Genomic DNA, 23,796 nt, shown 5'->3' on the forward strand with positions numbered 1-23,796 from the left:
TGATATTGGTAAATTGCATCTCTTTTTCTTTTCTTCAACAGTTAATAGAGGTGCCAATTTTATCTTTTAAAAGACATTTTCTCTGTTTCATTGATTTTCTCTGTTGTTTTTCTATTATCAATGTTACAGATTTCTGCTCCTTTTTTGATTCATAGATTGGAAGAATTTTTTAGAATCTTTCTTGGCTTTCTTGTGGTACAATGGTGCCCTTTCATCCACAGGGGATACACCCCAAAACCCCCAACAGATGCCTAAAATCCTGGATAATACTGAACCCTATATACACTATGTTTTTCTTATACATACATACCTATGATAAAGTTTAATTTATAAATGAGGCACAGTAAGTTATTAACAACAATAACTAATAATAAAATAGAATACTTATAACGATATTCTATAGTAAAAGTTGTGTAAATGTGTTCTCTCTCTCTCAAAATATCTTACTGCACTCTCTTCACCTTTCTTCTTGTGATGATGTGAGATGAGACAATGCCTACAGGATGAGATGAAGTGAGATGAATAGCACGAGCGTTGTGATGTAGCACTAAACTACTCCTGACTTTCTGATGATACATCATAAAGAGGATCATCCGCTTCACATGATCCTGGATCATTGAGCCATGATGATGTCAGTAGTTAGGTATCAGGAGCAGATGAAATCAATGACTAGGGGCGTGTAGTGTATACCACATGGATACGCTGGACAAAGGGATGATTCACGTCCTGGGCAGGACATTGAGGTGGTGCAAGATTTCATCGTGCTACCCAAAATGGTGTACAATTTAAAGTTTATGAATTGTTTATTTCTGGAATTTCCCATTTAATATTTCCAGACTGCAGTTGACCACGGATAACTGAAACCACAGAAAGCAAAAGCACAAATTAGGAGAGACTGCTGTGCTTTTGAAAATTAAAAATTGGGCTGGGTGCAGTGGCTCACGCCTGTAATCCCAGCACTTTGGGAGGCCGAGGCGGGCAGATCACGAGGTCAGGAGATCGAGACCATCCTGGCTAACGTGGTGAAACCCCATCTCCACTAAAAATACAAAAAATTAGCCAGATGTGGTGGCGGGTGCCTGTAGTCCCAGCTACTCAGGAGGCTGAGGCAGGAGAATGGCGTGAAGCTGGGAGGCGGAGCTTGCAGTGAGCCGAGATCGAGCCACTGCACTCCAGCCTAGGCAAAAGAGTGAGACTCCATCTCAAAAAAAAAGAAAAAAGAAAAAAAGAAAATTACAAATTGTATATAGTTAAGGTGTACAATTCCATGTTCTGATATATACTGTGAAATGATTATCACTAGCAAGCTAATTAACATATCCGTCATCTCACAATTACTTTGTGTGTGTGTGTGTAGAACATTGAAGATCTACTGTAATAACAAATTTCAAGTATAAAATTCAGTATTATTAACTATAGTCACCATGCTGTACATTAGATATCTAGAACTTATTCAACCTGTGTAACGGAAATTTTGTAACCGTTGACCAACGTCTCCCCATTTCCTCCCCTTGCCCCCAGATCCTGGCAACCACCATTCTACTCTCTGCTTCTGAGTTCAACTTTTTTAGATGCTACACTAGAGTGACATCATGAAGTATTCCTCTTCTTGTGCCTGGCTTATTTCTTACTTCATTTAGCATAATGTCCTCCAGGTTTATACATGTTGTCACAAATAATAGAACTTCCTCCTTTTAGGGCTACATAATATTTCTCTCTCTCGCTCGCTCGCTCTCTCTCTTGTGTGTGTGTGTGTGTGTGTGTGTGTGTACCACATTTCTTTTATCCATTACTCACTGTTCATGTGAAGGTGATTCTTTTTATAAAGTATTGGCTCTGCCACCTACTAGCCATGAGACTTGGGCCTTACTTTTCTCATCTGTAAATTCAGATGCTTCTAATGCTACTTCCCATCACAGAGTTGCTGTGGGGTTCAAAAGAATTGGTGAGTATAAGGGACTCATCAAGTACAGGTTGAGCATCCCTAATCCAAAAATCCAAAATCCAAAATGTTCCAAACTCCAAAACTTTTCAGTGCCAATGTGACGCTACAAACTACCCTGAGTACGTTATATTTTCACTGTATTAATGTATGTCATTTTTTTTACTGTTAAGTACTTATGTGTGAAAACGTATACAAACATGATTGCTTATTGGTAGCATATAAATTCAGAGACAGGAATGGCAGTGATGCCAAACAACCACAGATTGTCTACGTGGGTGGCTGTGATAGTGATACTTTTGCCTTCTGTTTGTTCAGTGTACACAAACTTTGCTTCATGCACAAAATTAGCAAAAAGTGTTGTATAAAATTACCTTCAGGGTATTTGCATTAGGTGTATATGAAATGTAAGTGAATTTTGTATTTAGACTTGGGTGACATCCCCAAGGTATCTCATTATATATATGCAAATATTCTAAACTCCAAGAAAAAATCCAAAATCTGAAACACTTCTGGTCCCAAGCATTTCAGAGAAGGGATACTCAACTTGTAGTCCCATTATTTTGTGATATCAGTTCTGTTATTTTGTGATCACTCTCTGATCACAGAATCTAGAACTCTTTGCGGTCTCCTCTTCAGGCCTATGGTTCACCTGAAAACTTGGTTCTAAAAAGAAAGAGCCATTCCTAAATATTCTATTCCCATTGGACATTATCTTCCTTCACCCCCACCACCCAGTGTTGGTCTGACCGCAGTGGGTCTGCCCCTCCATATCCTGAGGGCTACCATGTGGTTACTGGAAGCCATCCTCAGCCTATCTGATAGTAGACCTGTGTTCTGTGCTTCTGCCCACTCCCACCTTGGCTCTGATTTGCTTAAAATTAAATGATACTTTTCTGTGAGAAGGTGCTTGATTTTCCACATGTGTCTGGCTGCCAATTCCCAGAGGCCTTTTGATTTGACCCTGTCTGTGGCCCAGCACTGCCTATCTAGTCTAGACCCAGAGTATAAAAGAAAGCCAATCCCAGGAGACCTCAGGGTTAGCATCTAGGCATTATTTCTGCTGATCTTACTCTGACCCATTCTCCCAGTACCTCCTTTCACACTCCTTTAGTTGAATCCCTAACATAGGTACTTCCCACTTTCTCGGAGCCTCTCTCCTAATCCCGGCTGCCCTAACTGCCAAATCTCTGGCCCTCCATGGTCCTCCACAGACCTCCTTTCCTTTGCTGGTCTCCAGTTTTTCAGTCTTTGCTACCTGTCGCCTACTGGAAAGGTCACTAGCTTCCAGCCTCACACCTCTCCAAACCTGCATCTGATTTTGTCATTCATCACATATTTGTAGGGCACCCACTATGTGCTAGGCACTATGCTAAACCTTGGGGTATTATAGTGAATAAGGGATGGATTCCCTGCTCCCATGCAACTCACAGTCTAAAAGGGAGCAGACTAACAAACGACAAGTAAAGAAAGTAGTTACAAACTATGGTTGGTGCTTTTAGAAAAACAACAGGGGGGGCGGGCACGGTGGCTCATGCCTGTAATTTCAGCACTTTGGGAGGCCAAGGCAGGTGGATCACGAGGTCAGGAGTTCAAGACCAGCCTGGCCAAGGTGGTGAAACCCCGTCTCTACTAGAAATACAAAAATTAGCCAGGCATGGTGGCGGGCGCCTGTAATCCCAGCTATTCGGGAGGCTGAGGTGGAGAATTGCTTGAAGCGGGGAGGCGAGGTTGCAATGAGCCGAGATCATGCCACTGCACTCTAGCCTGGGCGACAGAGTGAGAATCCAACTCAAAAAAAAGAAAAAAGAAAAAAAAATAGGGTGCTGAAATAAAGATTAATGGACATGAGGGAAGGGTATTTCCTCTCTGAGGAAATGATATTTAAGCCAAGACCTGAGAGATGAAAGGGAGCCAGTCCCATGAAACAGGGACAGATGTTTTAGGCAGATGGAACAGTATGTGCAAAGGTCTTAAACAGGACCTCATATGAAGCTGTGCAGATTGTTCAGGGCACAAACAAGCCTGGTCCTGGAGGTAAAGGGAGTGCTAAAACCCAGCCAGGCTCTGTTCCTCAAGCAGTGTGCCACAGTAAGGGGAAGGAACAGGTTCTTTTTCTGAGCCTCATAAAGACACTGTGTGAGCTAGTGGTAATCTGAGCCTTGAGGTGGAAAGAGGATGGCTCTCAGTCCTTTTCTCTTGGTCCTTGGGCCGTAGCCTGGGTTCACATCCTGGGATCTTGCACTCGGCTTACAAATACCCATCCCCATATGCCTGCCCATTCTTAGATTAGTCTATGTTTGATCTTATCTATCAAATGATAACAATTCAGATTTACATGGCATTTTACATTTGCTTCAAATCTCATCTGATCTTCCAATTTCTCTGTAAGGTAGCTAAGGCAGGCATTATTCATTAATTATAATTTGCATAAAATACCATGAATAGATTTTGTGTTTTGGTTAGTTATGTTTCAATAATTGTATATACCCCCTAACCAACACCTAAATCAAGATACAGAACATTTCCAACCGGCCTGAAAATTTCCTTCTGCCACTGTCCAACCAAATATCCCACCAACCCAGTACGACCTAGGCAGCCAGTGTTTTGATTTCTGTCACTATTGATCAGTTTTTTCAGTACTTGGTCATCACGGGAATGTAATTGTGTAGTAAGTATTCTATTGTGTCTAGCTTCTTTTGCTTAATCTGATGTTTCTGAGATTCATTCACATTATTGTATGTCTCAGTAGTTTGTTCTTTTTTTATTGTTGAGTAATAGTCCATAGAATGAATATGCCACAATTTGTTTAGCTATTACTCTATTCATGATATTTGGGCTATTTCCAGGTTGGCTGTTTTAACTAAGACTGCTATATTCTTGTGTAATTCTTTCCGTGAGCATTTATTTCTCTTTCTTGTGGGTAGAACCCAGAAGTCGAAGTGCTGAGTCATAAGGTATATTATATTTAACTTTGTAAAAGACTGTCAAACAGTTCTCCAAAAGTATACCATTTTATACTCCAATCAGCAACCTAAAGGCACTATAGTTGCTCCACAACCTCACCAACTCTTGGTTTTAGCCATCATAGTGGGTGTAAACTAGTATCTCATTTTAATTTTATTTTATAATTCTCTGAGGACTAACCATATTGAGCACCTTTTTGTGTGCTTATTGACCATTTGTATATCTTCTATTGTAATATGTCTATTCTAGCATTTGCAGGGTGACTACTATTAATTTCACTTTATAGATAAGAGAATTAAGACTCAGGTCAAGTGGCCAAAGACTGCAAAGATTCACAGCTAATAAGTAGCAAACCCAAGTCTTTTATTCGTATCTCCTGACTCTAACTGGTGTTTCATTTCCAATATATTGGACTTTTTCCTACAATGGGTCTCGAGCTCAAGCTGCCCTTATCAGTAATCTTTACAGCATCCTGAACCTCAGGACCTTTTAGATAAGGGCACAGTCAAAAAATTTATAGATGTAGACAAAAGAAGACGTGAATGATTTTACATTAACTGAAAGCAACATAATGTTTTTTTAAATAGTCATCAAAACCATCACTCTAATTCTGGAGTTCTTGTTTGGTACCTGATACCCTCTCAGGCAGAGATGTATTCTCAGTCTCAACTACTCAATGCTGCCAAGCTCGAAATAAGCCCTTCTTGTTCAGGTGCAAATGTGTTTCACTGGGCTACATGTAACTCTCTTCAGCCTATTTGGTTTTAATTCAATCAGTTAAAACAGCCACAATTTCTCCTGTCCATATGCCACATTGCAGTAAGTTAATGTTTGCTTAATGAAATGTAAATGCTCCTGAGGCTTGATTTTCTCACTAATATAGCTGGAGGAGATGGTGAATATGTAGCATGATTCATTCTCTCTCTCTCTCTCTTTTTCTTTAAGAATTAAATGTACTTTGAAGTTGCAAATGTCGCAGAAAACTCCCACTTTTCCTTGATGCTGAAGATAAATCACTGAAGGAACAATAAGAATGGATAATCAGCCTTGGTTATAGTTGTATTTGACAGACTGAGTCTGAGCATCTGACAAATGCGTGAAACATTGTGACTCCCCTTTCAAACTAAGAGAAGACTATGCTAGCTAGCAGGGCAGCCCAGACAGAAGGTGCCTGTTGCTGTCCTTTTAATCCTCTCTAAGCAAAATCTTATACTTTTCTCCCAAATAGTGAAGGAAGTGAATAAGCCATTGACCTTTTAATTCCATTCAACACCTTTGCTGTGCTGCAAGGTGCATCCAGTAGGTTTCACAATGCAGAAGAATGACATTGAGTATTTGGCATATGCAGTCCTTGAGAAAGCTCCTCTGAGCTTAGAAAGTTCCTCTACTCCTTAGAAAGTAGCCAGAGCAGCCCATTCAGACCCTGCTCTTTCTGATTTCATAGGAGTTCAGAGTCTGGGACAAAATGAAGAAAGGGAATTTGGACAGGAGTCTGAAGACAGAAGAACTAGGCCAGAAATAAAAGGGTCACACCAATGTCTGTGAAGAGAAGATGGGAATAATAGAGATGAGGCTACAATTTAAAAAGATGAATCAGTCAAGGCTTCTTAAAAGTGTTCCTACAACCTCTTCAACTTTCTTTTTGTTTTTCCTCCTCTGTTCTTCTTTCCTCTCCAATTCATTAAATGCCTCTTTGCTGCTATATGCCTTAGGTCAGACGCTCCTGACTTGTACAGCAAACTTCATCTGACGTTTTTAGAAGAAAGGGGACAAAGTTTTATTTTCAGCTGAGAGTAATTTTAATGGGTAAAGTGGCATTTACAGTCAATGTTTAACTGATAGTGCAGATGGCCTTTATAATTGCTGGGTCTTATTACACAGTTATATGTCTTTATTATTATGCTTGAATGTGCAAATAGAATTAACTTCCTTGCTTCTCTTGGTATTTCAAATTCTCGCTGTGATTAATTACAAAGAATTCTCTCCTTAATACTAAGGATCTGATTCCATGAAGTTGTGGAGATAAACCAAGGAGACTTTTCCATTTGTCAAATGGAGGAGGTATTTCTTATGGTGGTAGAAAGCTGAGCAATTTGGCAGGAGACTGGGTCATAAGCCACCCACACAAGTATCATCTAAGGAACACTTAGGCTGTGAAATAAATGGAGAAAGGGACCTGGAAAATATGGAAGGCTTCTTTAGAGATTTATTTATTTAGCAGTTAGCCAAGGGTAGAGGACCCTTTTGGAAATTTGGTCTTGGGGGCCTAAAATTTAACTTAAGCCTGGATTCAAATGCCAAACAGAAGTATTCCTAGAAGAATTGACAAAAAACAAAAAAATCTCATTTTGATTGGCACTCAGGAGAGAAAAATAAATGAGGGTGGAAGGAGGAGAGTTTTCTTTATGGCTTGACTGACCACCAAAGCTATCCAGATTCCTCACCCAAATCACCACCCACTGAGTGGGGCCACCTAGGGTAATTAAAGGATCAAATGCTCCTGTGCTATATTGTAAGCATTTTAAAAGCACCAGTCCCACTAATAGAAACATCTTGTTGGCTTTCTCTGAAGAAAACCTGAATAGAGAATAGAATTCTATTAATGAGTGAGGCACGTCTACATTAGTTCCTTTTTAAAAAAGAAAACATTCCTGATAAATAACACACGTTTAAAGCAGATTTCAGCACACTCTCTGGAAAGAGAGATCACATATATTGACTCTGAAATATCAGACCATATGTCCAATACAAACCAAGACTAGCTGGGTTGAAATAAAGCATTTTTTTCTTTGTGGCAGAGAAGTTCTTCTATGTGTTAAGTGCTCTATGGCTTCTTGACATCATAACATGTTAGAGCTAGAAGTGACTTTCAACGTCATCTAGCATGACCCCCTCACTTAGAGGAGAAAACTGAAGGTGTTTTTAAAAAAGAAAAAAGCCAGAAGAATCTTCAAGAACTTTCCAGTTGCTGTCCAGAAACATTGCAAATCAACCTTTTTAGATGCTTTAGCAAAAGGGAAAACTCCAGCTTGCCTTCATCTTTGACTCATAGGAAAGGTGTAAATCCCACCCACATAGTTAAAGCTTTCTTGCTGGACTCCCGCTTATTTTGAATTTAACAAAGGCTAAAAAGCCCATTGTGAAATGTTTGTTTGGAGGGCCAGAATCTAAACTTGCATTCCTTGTCATGGTCATTTTTTTAAAAGAAGATGACAGATTAGAGTCACAGAAGGGGAGAGACTCCAGCAATGCTAGACATAAGAGACCATCAGAAGAGGATGCTCTTTCTTTCTGGCTTGCTGTTGTTATTTTTATTTTCCACATACTCCTAAGGGTATCAGGTTTATCACCATGGCTGGGATGGGGCTTGGAATGTGGTGGACAATATGACAACAATTTCCTTCCTGGTGTGTCCCTGAATGGCCAGTGCAGTCAACACATAATCAGACAATCTACAGCTGCACTGTTGCTGTTGACAACTTCATTATGCCTGTGATATTCAGCTGGGTAATTCATTTCTCCAGCTTGGCAGTATCTCCTGATATGCCTAAATGGGTTCAATGTAATTTTTTAAGCTTTTGAAGATGTTTACCCTTCCCTTGTGAGACACGATACACATTGTCTCCCCTTGTGCTTAGCTTTGTCCTAATATGGGAAACAATGATAACCACCACCAGGAAATAGCGTTGCCTTGTTCAGCTCTTTAGTGCAGATTGAGTCTCCAGACCACAAAGGCAGGAAATATTAGTGACTGGAATGACACAGTAGGTCACTTAATGTCCCTTGTAACTGCCTTTTATTTTATTTTATTTTTATTTTTTGGCCTGCCTCTGCAATTAACCTTCATATAACCAGGGCATTTTTCTACAAAACCAGATGGCCTTGCCAAGGATGTAAAAATAGATAATTAATGGTTCTGGGGGGGTGTGCTGGCCTTTGGCATGATACCTCTACCCTCACCAATACTGTTCTGAAATGGAAGAAGCAGACAAGAAAGTAGAAATATGAGCATGCATAGCATCCAACACCAAAGCTGCCCTTTTCCTTAAACTGGGAAAAAGTATAAAATGCATTCCTCTGAGTTCTCTTTAATTCTTTTCAATTAAACCTATATGTATTGAAAATTATCTACCATGCGCAGGGCCCCAATCCAAGAGCTGAGAGGGAAATTCAAAAATCAATGAGGCCCGGGTCCTGCCCTCATGGAGATTTCAATCCAGTAAGGGAATTACATAGAGCCCCGAGTAACTCTAATGAAGTTAGGCTGTGCTGAGAGTTTTAACATCGTTATAAATACTACAAGGAGAGAGGAGAAAGACATTCATTCCATTGGGAACATGAGAGAGAGGTAAATAGTCTGTCTTCAGGGCCACCTTCCTTATTCCACCAGCCAATCTGTATTCTTTTAAGAAAATCTGGTCTGCTGAGAATCTTATTGGAGTCAACGTCTTAGTTCTGAGTTAGGACTACTCATCCTATCTGATTTCCAAGTGCTTGTTTGTCGTCATTGATAATGATCTGTTCCCAAGTATCTCAAATGAAAATGGAGAAGATAGCATAAAGATAGGTCAAAGAATCTTTCAGCTTATTCTTTTATCTTTTTATCTACCTGTTTTCTTGACTTTATAAAGCTAAATTCTCCTAAGTGGACTCCTGTTGGCAAGTAGAAAATAGAGACTGAATCTGTGACTTTTAACTGCAGATATTTCAATATTAAGATTTTCTTTACAAAAAAATGAGGAGGAAGAAAAAACATAGACAAAGGAGGAAGAGGAGGAGGAAGGGTCTGCCTAAAATTGAGTAGTCATTTATCCTTCAGTATTTTGACTAATCAACGCAACCATTTTGACTTGTCTATTGAATAGTCACCTCATGGATTCCAGCTTCCGTGCCTACTGGTGAAGATTCATATGATTTGATGGGTAGCTGTACACATACATAGGGTTTTGAAAAAGCTGAAACCCTGAAGTCTGATAAATGTTCTATTTTTTAATCTAGACAAACATTGGTTTATGAGTTATCAAATCCTAGAGTATTAACTATTTCATTTTCAAATTGTTTGAGAATTCTGCACAACATCCTTAAAGTAAACCAGGGCACAAAAATCATCTTTGGCTTTGAATCACCAATAAAAGACTTCCCCAGAGGAACGGCCAAAATGAGTGTTGTAAATGGAGAGGGATCCCAACATCTCTGCCATGGATAACAGTCCTCTACCACAACCGCACCACAGTCCAGATATCCCTATACAAAGGCGTGATTGAGGTCCAATTAGCCACCAACCTATTACACACTTTATTCATTATGACCAAATCTAGTGCATCAAAGAATACAGATGGCCTAGGGATTGGTCATAAGAAGCAACCTATGCTGGCTCCTTTTAAAGAGAGTTAGGTGAATACTGCCACCTATTGATAGGTGAAATTTATGCTACAAATTCCTACTGATGTGCTAATGCTTATCAGAGCAGATCTCATTTCTCAGTTGGCCAAAGCATTTTATCAGCCCGAACTTCATAATTATTTACATGTTTTTGATGAAAAATAATTATGTTACATTAATGTAAAACAACTAACGAAATGTATTATATTTCTTATTATATTATTATACATATTATGTATTATTTCTTATTTCTTGGCAAAGGAATGAAGTGGAAATACCACAAACTTTGCAGAGACCTGGGTCTGAGTCTCAGCTCAGTCCCTAAATGCACATAAACAAGCTGATTAATCTCTCTGAACCTGAGTTTCCTCATCGATAAAAAGTGGATAATCCTACTTTGTAGAGTGTGAGAATTCAGTGATACCATTGCATGGCACATAGAAGGTATTTGATAAATGGCAGCATTTATTATTATTTTTCCACTGAGCTATTAAAAGTAACTATTTTGATGCAATGATTGGTAATATGACAAACCACATCATGTATCAGACTCTGGTGAACTCTTCCACATGGTTCAATTATCCTTTGGCAATGCTACTTGTCTAGTATAGTATCTTTGACATCCAAAATTAAGACAGTGTGAACATAAATATTATAACCTGAAGTGTGCCAATTGAGAAAATAAGGATGAATGGGCTTCATTACCAAATGTCTCCTGACTGCCCTAGAGGATATATGGGGCCGAGCAGATAAAGAATTATGATAAAATGTTGGAACTGCATATAAATGGGGCTTTGTGACCTGCTGGATAAGGTTGAGACTTAGAGCCAGACCCAGGAGGCTCACATTCCTTCCTCGGCATGGTGTGGGGGATCCTGGGCTCATACAGACAATAGGGGATTCATAGCTTGAGAATTCTAATGATGACTGAAAGGAGGGTGGCAGCCAGGACAAGAAGGCTTTTCAGAAGCATGGACTCTGATTATCACGTCGGTGCTACAGCCCGGTGAGAGGCTGCTGAGAGGACGGATGAAGCTGTTCTTGGAAAGCTTTCAGTGAAGTGTTTGTAACCTCCTTTAAGAGAATCCCGTTTCTCAAAAATGTGGCACTGGAAAATCCCACATGATTAGTTCAGATAAACACTCTGTCATCGGATTGCACTACGAGGAATATGGGCCATCTCTTTTCGAAGAGTCTTTTTGGATGCAATGTGTCTCGTCTCCAAGACTTAGAGAAAAATTCTAAAAGAGGCTTTCTCAGGATATTTTGAGACCGTTACTTTTAGTCTGAAAGGTCAATTGGTGCTTAAAACAAAATAATCAAGAACTAGCATGCCCATGAGCAGTCTGCATCTTTTCTTCAGGAAAAAAAAAAAAAAAAAAAAAAAAAAAACTCTGCTTTGGATTGAATAGCCAATGCACTCCCCCACCCCTTTTCTTTTTTCTTTGGGGATTAGAAATTGAGAGGGAGGAGGAAGAAGAGTTTCACATTCATTACTAACAACTGCGCACATAATAAGCATATTCAGATACACCCTGGGGTGTTAGTTTTCTTTTCCTATTTTTTGTCTCCTTTTTAGCAGCTTTCGGTAAGTAGCACATTTTATTTTTAAAAAAAGAATCGGAGCCGTTATTGAGCAGCCGCGCCCTAAGGAAGGTCAAGAGATTAGGGAACGGAAGTAGGCTGGCCAGGCTCTTTGCTGACCACAGTAAGGGAATGCCACTTTCTTATAATTTAATTTTGAGATCCTGATGAAAAGGCACTCCCTAAGGAAAAAAAAAAAAATCTTCGCTGAAAAAAAAGTGAAAAATTGTTAGAAAATAGCCATCAAAAAGTGATCAATTTAAATTTATGTCTAACAAACAAACCACATGGAACTAACCACAGGGCAGACATGCATTTGCAGCGATATATGGACATTCTCAAAATATGGTCAGGATTTTGCAGGGGAAAGTGGACATTACTGGCTTCTGATGTTGGTGGGCTTTGGCCTAATTTTGCAAGTATTCTGAAATTCTATACATCATATGTCACAAATCAGAGGAGAGTATACTAAAAGAGACCTTTGAATTTAACTGGTCCAACGCTGTCATTTCACAGGTGAGAATAATGAAGCCTAATGATAAAAAGTAACTTGCCCAAGATCACACAGCTGGTGAGGGGCAGCTCAAGGACTGAAGTTCAAACTCCCCTTTCCCAGACCCAGGTTCTTTCCAATGAGCTAAACAACTGTAGTGGGAAACCGCAGACTCTCACATTTCATGGAAACTCTGTACCCATGCCCCCTGGAAATGGCCCTCAATGTTGCTAGAGGCAGCTCATCTGTCACAGCCTGGGCTAAAATCTTTACCTGGTGCTAAATGGGTTCTTCAAAGCATTCTATGAATGTCTAGGCACATTGACATGACTCCAAGGACTCAGCTTCTGTTCTTTTCTCTGTCTTAAAAAAAAGAGCACAGACCACAACCTGCATGCCATAATTATCTCTAGGTGTATGTACTGGAATAAATTAATGTCATCATCATCCGCCATCATGTAGGCTAAAACTTTAAGTCACCTTCAACGTGTCTCTCTCTCTCATCCTCCCCATCCCCCACCTATACTATTGACAATCCTGTAAGTTCTATCTCCAAATATAAGACTTTCATCTCCTAATTTACATCTTCACAGGCCTTCACACCATCAGTGTCTTCCTGCTTCTGGGTTCTCATCACTATCCACAATGGCCAGGCCAGGTGGATCCTAATCAACTGTTCTGGCATTCTCCTGCTCAGCTCACTGTCACCTATGGCATAACATCCAAACTCTTTAACATGGTGTTCGAGCTCTCCCCAGTTTAGCTCCTGCTTACTTTTTGAGACCAATTCCATCAGCTCTTCCCTGCATTATTCACTCCAGTACACTGGACTACTTGTCATTCCCTAACAGCCCCAGAACTCTATGCCTTGACACTATGCCTTGACGCCAAACCTGTTTCTTCTTTTCAACCTGTAGAGAGATCTTCATTCCTCCAGTTCCAGTTCAAACGCCACCTTCTCTGTGAACATTTCTATGTGTTACAGAAAGAAGTAATAATTCTATGTTCCCTTAGCACATTGCTCATACTTTTTTATGGCATTTACTTAATTCTGCCTTGTATTGTAATTGGTTGCATATCTCATGCTAAGTATATCTCTTTTATCTTTGAAAAGATGCCCTGTTCATCTTTGAATGGGAGCAATGCGCCCTCCCAACCACATTGCTTCATTTAATATCTGCATATAATAAATGATTTTCTTTCTTAATTTTACTGAGCACTTACTAGGGCTGGAGGTGTAGTGGCTGAAGGAGAAAGATGCAAAATAAAACACAATCCTTGTATTTAAAGGAGCTTTTAATTGAATCAGTGAGACACATTCGCAAATATCCTAAGCAAGTTAAATAACTGTGGGGGTGGAATTGGGTGGAGGGGAAGTTCTGAGTGTGGAACAAACATTCTCAGTGTTCCAAATGAGAACATTAGTATTATGACATGGAGGGTGGAGTAATGGGGGAGGAGTAGAAGGAAAGAAAGGGCAAAGCTGCCTTTAGATCCCATCTCATGCTGTAGTCATTATTAGAGTCTTCTCTAGGTCTGGCTAATCTCACTTATACTTCCCTCAGAACCAGAGAAATCTTCCTAAAACAAGACTGTGATCATTTAACTCCCTGTTCAAGTGTTTGATGTTCAATGAATCAAGCATCAAATAATTGCAGGCTTATGCTAAGAGTTATAGAGTACCAGTCTGCAGAGACGAGAAGAACTCCAGGAAACAGCCAGAGAACAAAAAGGAAGAACATCCTGTAAAAGTGCTAGGAAGTGGGAGACAAAGTAAGAGTGTGATCAATATGGGCTGAGATTAATCCAGAAGGATTAATTGGAGGAGGCAAGCCTTCTGTGGATGGTCACTTGGCAAGAAAGATTAGACATACCAAGAGAACTTTAAGGTTCCTTTCAATTCTGAGACCCCATTTCCCATTATTACTTGAGGTGATTTATGTATTCATTCAATAAATGCATGCTAAGCACTTCAACAAAACATCAAATATTTATTGAATGCCTTCTATGTGCCAGGAACTCTGCTAAACCCTGGACATACAGCAGAGAATAAGAGACTTTGCACTTAAACTCTTACAATATAATGGGATGACTGATGCTAAACAATGAAGTGCAATAAAATATAAGGGATATAATGATGGCAGAGTATAAGGTGTCGTGCTTTCAGACCACAGAGCAGGGACCCTAACAGCCTAGGGGCTAGAAAAATATCTCTGAGAGTTGATGTTTAAGCCAAGATTCCAAGGCTGTACGGGAGTTAGCCAGACATAGGAAACTGAGCATCCAGGCAGAAGAACACCCATCATATTTGATGATCTGGTATTCAGAAAGAATATAGCATGTCCAAGGAACTAAGAGATATTCAAAATAGCTACAGCATGGAATGCAAATAGAAAGGTGGTGAGAAATTTGGCTAGAGAGATAGGAAGAGCCAGAATATGGGAAATTTTTCTAGGGTATGTCAGGGAGTTTATACTTCATCAATAGGCTCTAAGTAACGCACAATGAATCTAACCTACTAAATACTTACTAAATGGCTATTGAAGAGTAGACTAATGAATACATGGATGAATTAATGAATTTCCTTTGCAATAAACATGGGCTTTTTGACTCAACTTGAGTATTTGCTCTAGAAAGTGTTGCTACTATTATCAGAGGCACTCTCCCCTTAGGCCTGCATGGCACGTGTAACTCATGACCCCTGTGAGGCAACCCCCTAACCTTAGTAGAGTTACTCAGTCACCTAGCTTACCACAGCAGATGTAATTCAAGTAAGTCTGCATTCAAGCCAAAATTTTTCTACATGAAAGGGTAAAGTTTTACCGGGCAATCATTTTGGCCTAAGCTGTGCAAGAGAAGCCGGACTCTTTCTTAATCCTTGATGAAAAACATAGCCCTCTAAACCTCAAGGGCATGAATATTCCTAAATTAGATTATTCATAGCAACACTTCCATGGACAAATAAATCCAAGTATAGAAAGTGATAGTAAATGTTCAAAAGAGAGATTTTGCCTTTTTAATAAGAAAAGAAAAAGTAAGACAATTGTTAAAAGCTAAACCAAGCTCTTCCTTTGGCCACCCAGGTTTTATGAGTCACTGAGCCCTGCCTCAGATCGGAACTCCAGAACAGCCACCTGTTGGGGGTGAGCAAGCTATCAGGGGGAGATAATGTCTCTAGAAAGGGGGAGAGTTTCATGAATACAAGATGTCATTTCCAGGATTCTAAGCAATTACCAGGCCAAAGATTAACTCTCCACCCTCTTGTTTATGATCAAGAGACTTTCTCCTGACTTGCTACAGAGTCTCATTCAAAATTTGAGAGTTTATTTGGCTCCAAGTATAAATAACAGACTAGTCAGTGCCTAGCAGAAGAGTCCAAAATTACTCCTGAAGTCATCACAGCAGCTAAACATTCATTTGGCAGAGAAAGAATCAGAACAGAGCTTTAGAAAGATTCTTAATGCTGTTGCTAGTGTCGCTGTGTGTGTGTGTGTGTGCACGTGTGCAGTATTCATATGTGCTATCAATCGGCAAGTCCCACCCCTCAACATAATAAACAGCCTGTGAAGGTCATTTGCCATTTTATTTCAGTGAGAGCCATTAAAAATGCCTACATATGCAGCTTTCTAGGAAATCTATTTGTGTCTTTCATTAGTCATGTAAAGCACAATGCTGTGAAAGGAGCCGGGTATACCCATATGTGTCTGGCATAGAAGCAGCACTGGAATCTTCTTCCTGAGACTGAGCCTCTTGCTGTCCTAAGTCCCACCTCTGCTGACTACTTTCTCAGAACCCGCTCAGACAAAAGCCCATGCACAGCTTCAGCAGCCCTGACTGGATTTAGAGCTTTCTTAAGATGCCCCCTAGCTCCTGCTAGGAGCTTATAAGGAATTGCGCAGGTGCCCTGTGGTGAAGGGATTTGACGGCCACTTGTGTGCTTCTGGTCCCAGACGGCTGTGGAAACAAGGCGGTGTCTGGCCCCAGAAGGGCTGTAGATCATTTGCACTCACCGATTGCTGGATGAGCTCTTGGATGCCAGACAATATTTCTTTCCCTGCCGGTTGATGTAGTGACCCACTGCCCCTCTGCTCACCCCTGAGTGACAGTCGGTTCGGATTCAGTCTTGTTTACTATGAAGCTAGTTTTCTCCACAAGCCGTTTCAAATGGTCCTCACGGATACAATAGGCTAAGGACACACTGAAGTCATGGTATCCTTTTACTACACGCACACAAGCTACAGGAATCAAGCCTTCCCCAGGCTGCAGTCTAGAGAATACACCTAGCCTCTGAGCCAAGCTGTTTACCTCTCCCTTTCTCTCCCTATGCATCATTTCCTCTTTTATTTTGCATTAAGAGTATCTTCATGATCAGGGACTTCGGCTCTTGCCTGTAGTGATCCTGTTCGCATTTATTCTTTACACAGAATAGGAAGGAGATTCGCTTGCTTTGCACAGAGGCTGAGCCACAGGAGAAAGCAAAGCCAATGTGATTTATTGAATGAAAGCACTGGACAATTACCAACAACTTGTTCCTCTGCTGCCTCGAACAGCATAAACTGGTAAGTCAAATTTACTGTTGTCTTTCTTCATGTGAATATGGAGCTTTCTTAATTACTGATTATTTTTAAATGTGTATATGTTGCTGTGGCTTAAATGATACTTAAAAATCTGCATCTTCCAAAGTTAGCTGCAGGTGGTCCATGAAGAATACACACAAGCACACACACACACAGTGGTCTGCAATTGTACATACACATCCCTGTGGAGAGAGAGGATGGGGGTAGGGAAGCCCCATTTCTGATAATTGGGCATTTTGTTTGCAGTAAGCTTAATCACATTAAGTGCTTGCATAACTGATTAGCATTAGCTATGAAAAATAAATTACTGTTTTGTTGTATAAAATCATTTTCCAGTCAGGTTCCTGAGTACCTAACAAAACACCTGTTGGGTCAGGTAAAGATGGGTTCCATCATGCTGATAATCCTGAATGCAAACCCAGATATATTACTGTCTTTAATCCAATTTTCAGACTGGGCAAGCAGAGTGGAATGCCAGCACTCTGTTCATCCTGGGTGAGTGTGCCCATAAATAACATTATGACTGTGATACTGAGGATATCTGCCAAGGGAATCAATGGACATGTATTTAAATCCTTGCTTGATCCACCACTACTGTTGCATCTGTGTTATCTAAGTCTTTTCTTTATTTCATAAAGATATGGTTGCTGAGGTGTACTGGGTTCAAAGTGGGATGTTCTAAGTATCCAGTTACCCGTGCTGATCATTGGCCTGGTCACGGCCATCAGGAGCTCCACTGATAATCAAGACTGAGTTTGCTTCTGTACTGGGCTCCAAAAATCCGCATACTCACTTGGTTTCTTCATTTCCTAAATAAGAGGTAGGCCAACCTCAGCAGATAGAGAAAGTGAATGTAGAAAGATCTTGCTTTTCTTACCACCATCCCCGCCCCCACCAATCTCCTTAGTCTTTTGTTTGCCTGGCTACCCCAAGGCTTTATGGCAGCATCAATCCATCTCTGGTGAACTCAGAGTCCATATAAGTGTCATATAGAGTTTAATGTCTTTGGTGCACTCTATCTGCAGTATATCACTGGCTGTTCAGACAAAGTTGTGGCCTTGGGTGTGACAAAGATGAATGATGTCAGAACAGTGAGCAGCATGCTTCTCTAAATAAAAACCAAAGTTAGGAAACTGGAGAGATGGGTGAAGTTTTGCCTGGTGGAAAGGATCTCCAAGCCACTCAATCACAAGAGCCAAGGTCATTCTCCCAGGTGATTTGGCTATTTCACAAATGATGGCATTCTAATAGCAAGGAGACCGAATTGCCTACTGGTTACAGGAATGGTGAGATGTCAGGATAGTTGCATATTTGTGCTGGCTCCCAGATTAAAGATGTGTCTTTTGGAAATTTCCTTAGCCTCTGTGGATCTCTGTTCTGCCATTCCTTCAGTTCCTAATTGTTTCAAAGAAGACATGCTAAACTCAATTAATGTTTTCATGAGATACTACTTTAGGTTCTTTTGTTAAATGATGAACTAAGTATTCAAGATCATTGTTCATGTACTTTAATCCAGAGGTCATTCATCAGAAATACACAGATGAGGGTTTATGTGAGGATGAGGGGATACATGTCCCTTCCCTCATCTAAGGGATCCAGAACACTCTGAAGGAAGCATGATCACACTTAGGGAATTAGAAGAGGAGAATGGAGCTGAGAAGTGATGTTAAAAAAATTCAAATTCAAATAAATAGGTCATGTAAATAAAAAGGATTTTAAAAAATATTGATTAGTGATAACTGATTTGCTATACTTACGACCCCAAGATCCTAAAGATCATTAGTATTTTGAAACAAACATGGAAGTATCTTTTTCAGAGGGTAGTTCAGGTATGGGTATAATCCATGTATAGAACTTATGGCAACTTTCAGTTGCTCAAATTGCTCCTGTTCCCATGCATATGGAATTAGCAGCTTCAAATGTACTATGATTTGAGAAGCTCTAGAAGGCTTATTTGCACCCCCCAAAATTTGTCCCATCTCTTAGTATTAGGGCACCTGAAATTCTTTCATCAGAGATTCAATTAAGTATTGATGTCTTTTATAAAATTCAGACATTCCTAGGGGAAATAGTAAAGTAAGCCACTGATACTTTATGATAAATGAATGTATTAAATTGTTTCTACCTCAAAGTTAACCCAAAGGATGTGGAATTAGTATTCTATTAATTATTCTGCTTTGTATTTGCTTCATACCTGTCTCTAAGAACTTCACTTATAATTATTATTTCACTCTTCATCAGAAAAATAAGTACGCTTAGGGCAAGTTATTTCCTTCTTTTATGGAATATCTGGATTACACAATACCATCTCAATTTCCTATAGGCTTTTGAGAGTCACATTGTGGAAAGCCAAACTCATTATCTTTTCCCTTTCTAAACTCACTTCTCTGCCTATGTTCCTTTAAAAAAAGGGGGGGGGGCAGGAATCTATCATGCACCCAGTCAGCTAATAAGGCTCACAGAATTTGTCACTGGGTTTCCTGATCTCTCTAGCCCCTTCATCCAATCACTAACAAAATTTAGTCTATTTTATTTCCTTCATCTTTTGAATCTGTCCAGCCCACCCCATCCCCATTGCCACAAGCTTTAGTTGAAGTCACCAGCTCTCATGGGGTAATTTTTTAAGAGCTCCATACTTGATTGTCCCCCACCACTGTTCCTACATCCCTCCCCTTTCCAGCAATCCTCTAGCTGCTACCAGAGCAATTCTCTAAAAAAGCAAATCTCAATTTTTCCTTCAAAGTTTCCAATGCTGCCCTGTTGGGTACAGGTTAAAGTCTATGATTCTTATCATGGCATGCAAGTTCTTTGGTGGTCTGGCCCTGCTACCTCTTCAGGCTTCTTTCCAAAGGTCCTGGTGTGGTTGATGAAATGTACCACTGTGAGTGTCAAAGCCCAGAAAAACTTCATGGGGGCCCTCACTGGTACTGACTTACCAGTGACACCATGATGTTTCCCATCTCTATATCCTAAGCTGAACTATTATACCTAGAATGCCCCTTTTCCCCTTCCTGCTAGTTAATTCCTCATTCATCATTCAAAATCCTTCTCAGGCATCACTTTCTCTAGCCCATTTTCCCACAACCTCTTATCCAATGACCACATCCTGTCACACAGAAAGTTCATCACTCACCCCTCTGTGCTACTTCTATGTTTTAGGTTTTTTGAGAAAAGTGTTTAGAGGTTAAGATCTCAAATCTAGAATCATACTACCTAGGTTTGAATCCCAGATTTACTACTCTTTAACAGTGCCTCAATTTCTATCTGTGTAAAATGGAGATAATAATAGTCATTCCTTCACATGGCTATTATGGGATTCAATAAGTTGATACATGTAAAAACACTGCAACACACTGAATGCTTGTGTTTCTCTGAAAGCCAAATGTTGAAATCTTAACCCCCAAGGTGGTGGTATTAGGAACTGAGGCCTTCAAGAAGATATTAGGTCATAAGAACCCTGCCTTCATCATTGAAGTTAGTGCCCAACCCCAGAGAGCTAACTAGTTCCTTCCGCCATGTGAAGATATAGCAAGAGGGTTCTGTGTTTGAAGCAGAAAGTCAGCCCTCACCAGGCACCAAATCTACTGGTTGCCTTGATCTTGGACTTTCCAGTCTCCAGAACTGTAAGAAATAAAAGTTTACTGTTTACAAGCCACCCAGTTTATGGTATTTGGTTACAGCAGCCTGAAGGGACTAAGACAGGTATTATTCTAAATAGCACCTGGCTCATAGAAAGTGTTATAGAAGTGTATTAGTCTGTTCTCACACTGCTACTAAATGAAATGTATAAAGGAAAGACTGGGTAATATATGAAGTAAAGAGGTTTAATGGAATCACAGTTCCACATGGCTGTGGAGGGCTCACAATCATGGCAGAAGGCAAAGGAGAAGCAAAGGCATATCTTACATGGCGGCAGGCAAGAGCACTTGTGCAGGGGAACTCCCATTTAAAAAATCATCAGAACTCATGAGACTTATTCACTACCATGAGAACGGTATGGGGGAAACCGCCCCCATGATTCAATTATCTCCACCTTGCCCTGCCCTTGACATGTGGGGATTATTACAATTCAGGGTGAGATTTGGGTGGAGACACAGCCAAGCCATATCAAGAAATATAAGCTAGTATTATTAGTCCATAATTTCGCATACCACACTATTTCATAGCTATGCATTTGCATAACTGACTTCCTTTCTAGCGTATGAGCTCCTTTGGAACAGGTAGGGTAACCAGCTCATTTCAATTTGCCTAGTACTTTCCCAGTTTTAGCTCTGAAAGTACTGCATCCTGGAAACCCTCTCTCAGTCCTGAACAAACTAAGACAGTTGGTTACCCTATGTGGGATACTATCTTACTTACTTTTTAATCCCTTGGGTCTATCACAGGATACATAGGTTACAAAGCAGATCATCCATAAGTATTTGTTGAACTGTAGAATCAATACTAATCATCTTTCTATCCTCTTCTTCATAAACGTATGCTTTCATACTTCAAAAATAGTGTTCCTCTTGCCAAGGAGTTACTGCTGACTTTTCAAAACTTATCACTTAATATATATACATTAAAGTGCACAGGAACTAGAAAGGTGGCTTCCACTCTGTGTCATCATTGTAATAGGATTGGCCACCCTTTAGCACTCAAAGACACACCTGTTATGTTAACAGCAGGTGGGGAATGGAAAGAGTCTAACTTTCTTTTCTGCCTAGTGACAGGCAGGTTGAAGCCTTAAGGTCCCCTAGTTCACATCACAGCTAGAAAAGCAATCTTTTGCTTTTAGAAGCCAATTGCTTCTAGAGCTTCTCAAATCATAGTACATTTGCAGCTGCTAATTCCATATGCATGGGAACAGGAGCAATTTGAGCAACTGAAAGTTGCCATAAGTTCTATACATGGATTATACCCATACCTGAACTACCCTCTGAAAAAAATATTTCAATCCCAGTCAGAAATGTCCCTCTCACTGACTATATCTGTCTACCCACCTGTCAAGCATGGTTAGAACTCCTATTTTGAATATGCTATGTCTTACAACTGCTTCTCATCCAGACTGGCTCAGACCTTTTGTCACAGTATAAATATGCTGAGAAAGTCCCACAACCAAGCTCCACTGAAACATGAACTCTGGAGGTGCCAGAACTCACAACATGACAGGAAGTCTTGACTTCAGAATCAAGATCTAGGGAGATGAAGCTGACAGGCAGCCAGATCAAGGTCCCTTAGAAATAATAATAGCAGAGTTGTTGTAAGTATGGACTTTGGAGCCAGAGTTCAAATCCTGCTGCTCCATTTACTGGCTGTAACATCTTGGACAGGTTAGCTAACCTCTCTGGGCCTCAGTAAAATGAGAATATGGTCAAAGCAGCTATTTCCTCAGATAATTATTATTATATCTTGTTTTAGCATGTAAAAACAAAACTTAAGGTAAAGCCAATTGCAAATTATCTATTGGGTATTGGGAGATACAACCTCAGGGCATCAAGAGTGAAGAAAAAAGGGAAGTGAGTCAAGGAAGAAAGGAAAACAAAGGTGGCTGTAACTGAAATAGCACTTGCTTCACAAGAAAACACATCTTGTTGTTCTTTTATATATGTTGGCTTCCAGGTAGCCCTCAGAACAGTCTACAGCAAGCAATAGAGAAGAAATTATCTACTGGCTACTGAAAGTCTCCTGTGTCTCACTGGTCCAATGTTCTCCATTTTCGGTGGTGTTACTCAGTCTCTTAGGGTAGCCACAAGCGAAGCGAAGGCCTCCATGGGTCTTGTTGGGTCAGGGCTGCTGCAGCTACTGTCACAACAGGCATGATGGAGACCATATCAAAACACGCCCTCTCCCTGAGACAGCTGGTAGTGTTAGGAGACAGGATGATGGCGGCAATCGAGGCTCTCTGCTTATGTAAGCAGCAAAGCCCAGGGAACAGGTGCTTGTGAAGCCAACATGAGGAGGCTCCACTCTGCACAGGCTACTCTTCCCATTTTGGACCTGCATTCTCCAGGCCAATGTACTATTTTTTTCCTATGTTTTGTTCTAAACATTTTATAGTTTTAGCTTTTACATTTAGGTCTAGGATGATCTATTTCAGGTTAATTTTTGTATATGATGTGAAATAGGGATTGAGGGTTTTTACATTTTTCAGTATGGATATACCATTGTTCTAGTACAATTTGTTGAAAAGATTATCTTTTTTCCTATTGAATTACCTTGACACCTTTTTCAGAGGTGAATTGATCATATACGTACAGGTTGTTTCCTGGCTCTCTATATTGTGTCATTCATCTATATTTCTATCTTTATGAAATTGTCTTTATCTATATGGCTAGCCTTAATCTAATCCTGTATGTCTTAATTACTGTAGCTTCATAGGGAGTTTTGAAATCACATAGTGTAAGTCTTCCAACTTTGTTCTTCTTTTTCAAAATTGTTTTGGCTATTTTAGATCCTTTCCATTTCTGTAAAAATTTTAGAATCTGCTTGTCAATTTCTACTAAAATAAAAAGCCTGCTAGGATTTTGATTGAGATTGCATTGAATGTATAGGTCAGTTTGGAAGAACTGACACTTTAACAATACCTATTCTTCCAATCCATGAACAAGGTGTGTGTGTATATATATATATATATATATATATATATATATATATATATATCTTCTTTAATTTCATTATTTAATATCATGTCATGTTCAGCATCCAGGCTTTTCATAAGTAGATTTTTATAGATTTATTAGATTATTCTATGTAAACTTTCATGTTATCTGCAAATGAAGACTATCTCATTTCTTTCTTTCCAATATATAGGTCTTCGACTTATTTTTCTTGCCCTACTTCACTGGCTAGGATGCCCAGTACAATAGAAA

At 39.9% G+C, this 23,796-nt stretch overlaps 1 protein-coding gene across 3 annotated transcripts in view; it reads left to right on the forward strand.

Annotated features, from left to right (window-relative positions):
- Nucleotides 1–23,796, forward strand: part of ANKFN1 (ankyrin repeat and fibronectin type III domain containing 1) — a 354,346-nt gene that overhangs the window by 152,283 nt on the left and 178,267 nt on the right. For all 3 annotated transcript variants that reach the window (XM_016932606.4, XM_054671260.2, XM_063799882.1), the window contains one exon: nucleotides 16,793–16,927. In XM_016932606.4, coding sequence (XP_016788095.2) covers nucleotides 16,793–16,927 — 135 coding nt within the window. The remainder of the gene's footprint in view (nucleotides 1–16,792; nucleotides 16,928–23,796) is intronic.

This window comes from Pan troglodytes, chromosome 19, assembly GCF_028858775.2.
Source record: "Pan troglodytes isolate AG18354 chromosome 19, NHGRI_mPanTro3-v2.0_pri, whole genome shotgun sequence".
Classification (NCBI taxonomy): domain Eukaryota; kingdom Metazoa; phylum Chordata; class Mammalia; order Primates; family Hominidae; genus Pan; species Pan troglodytes.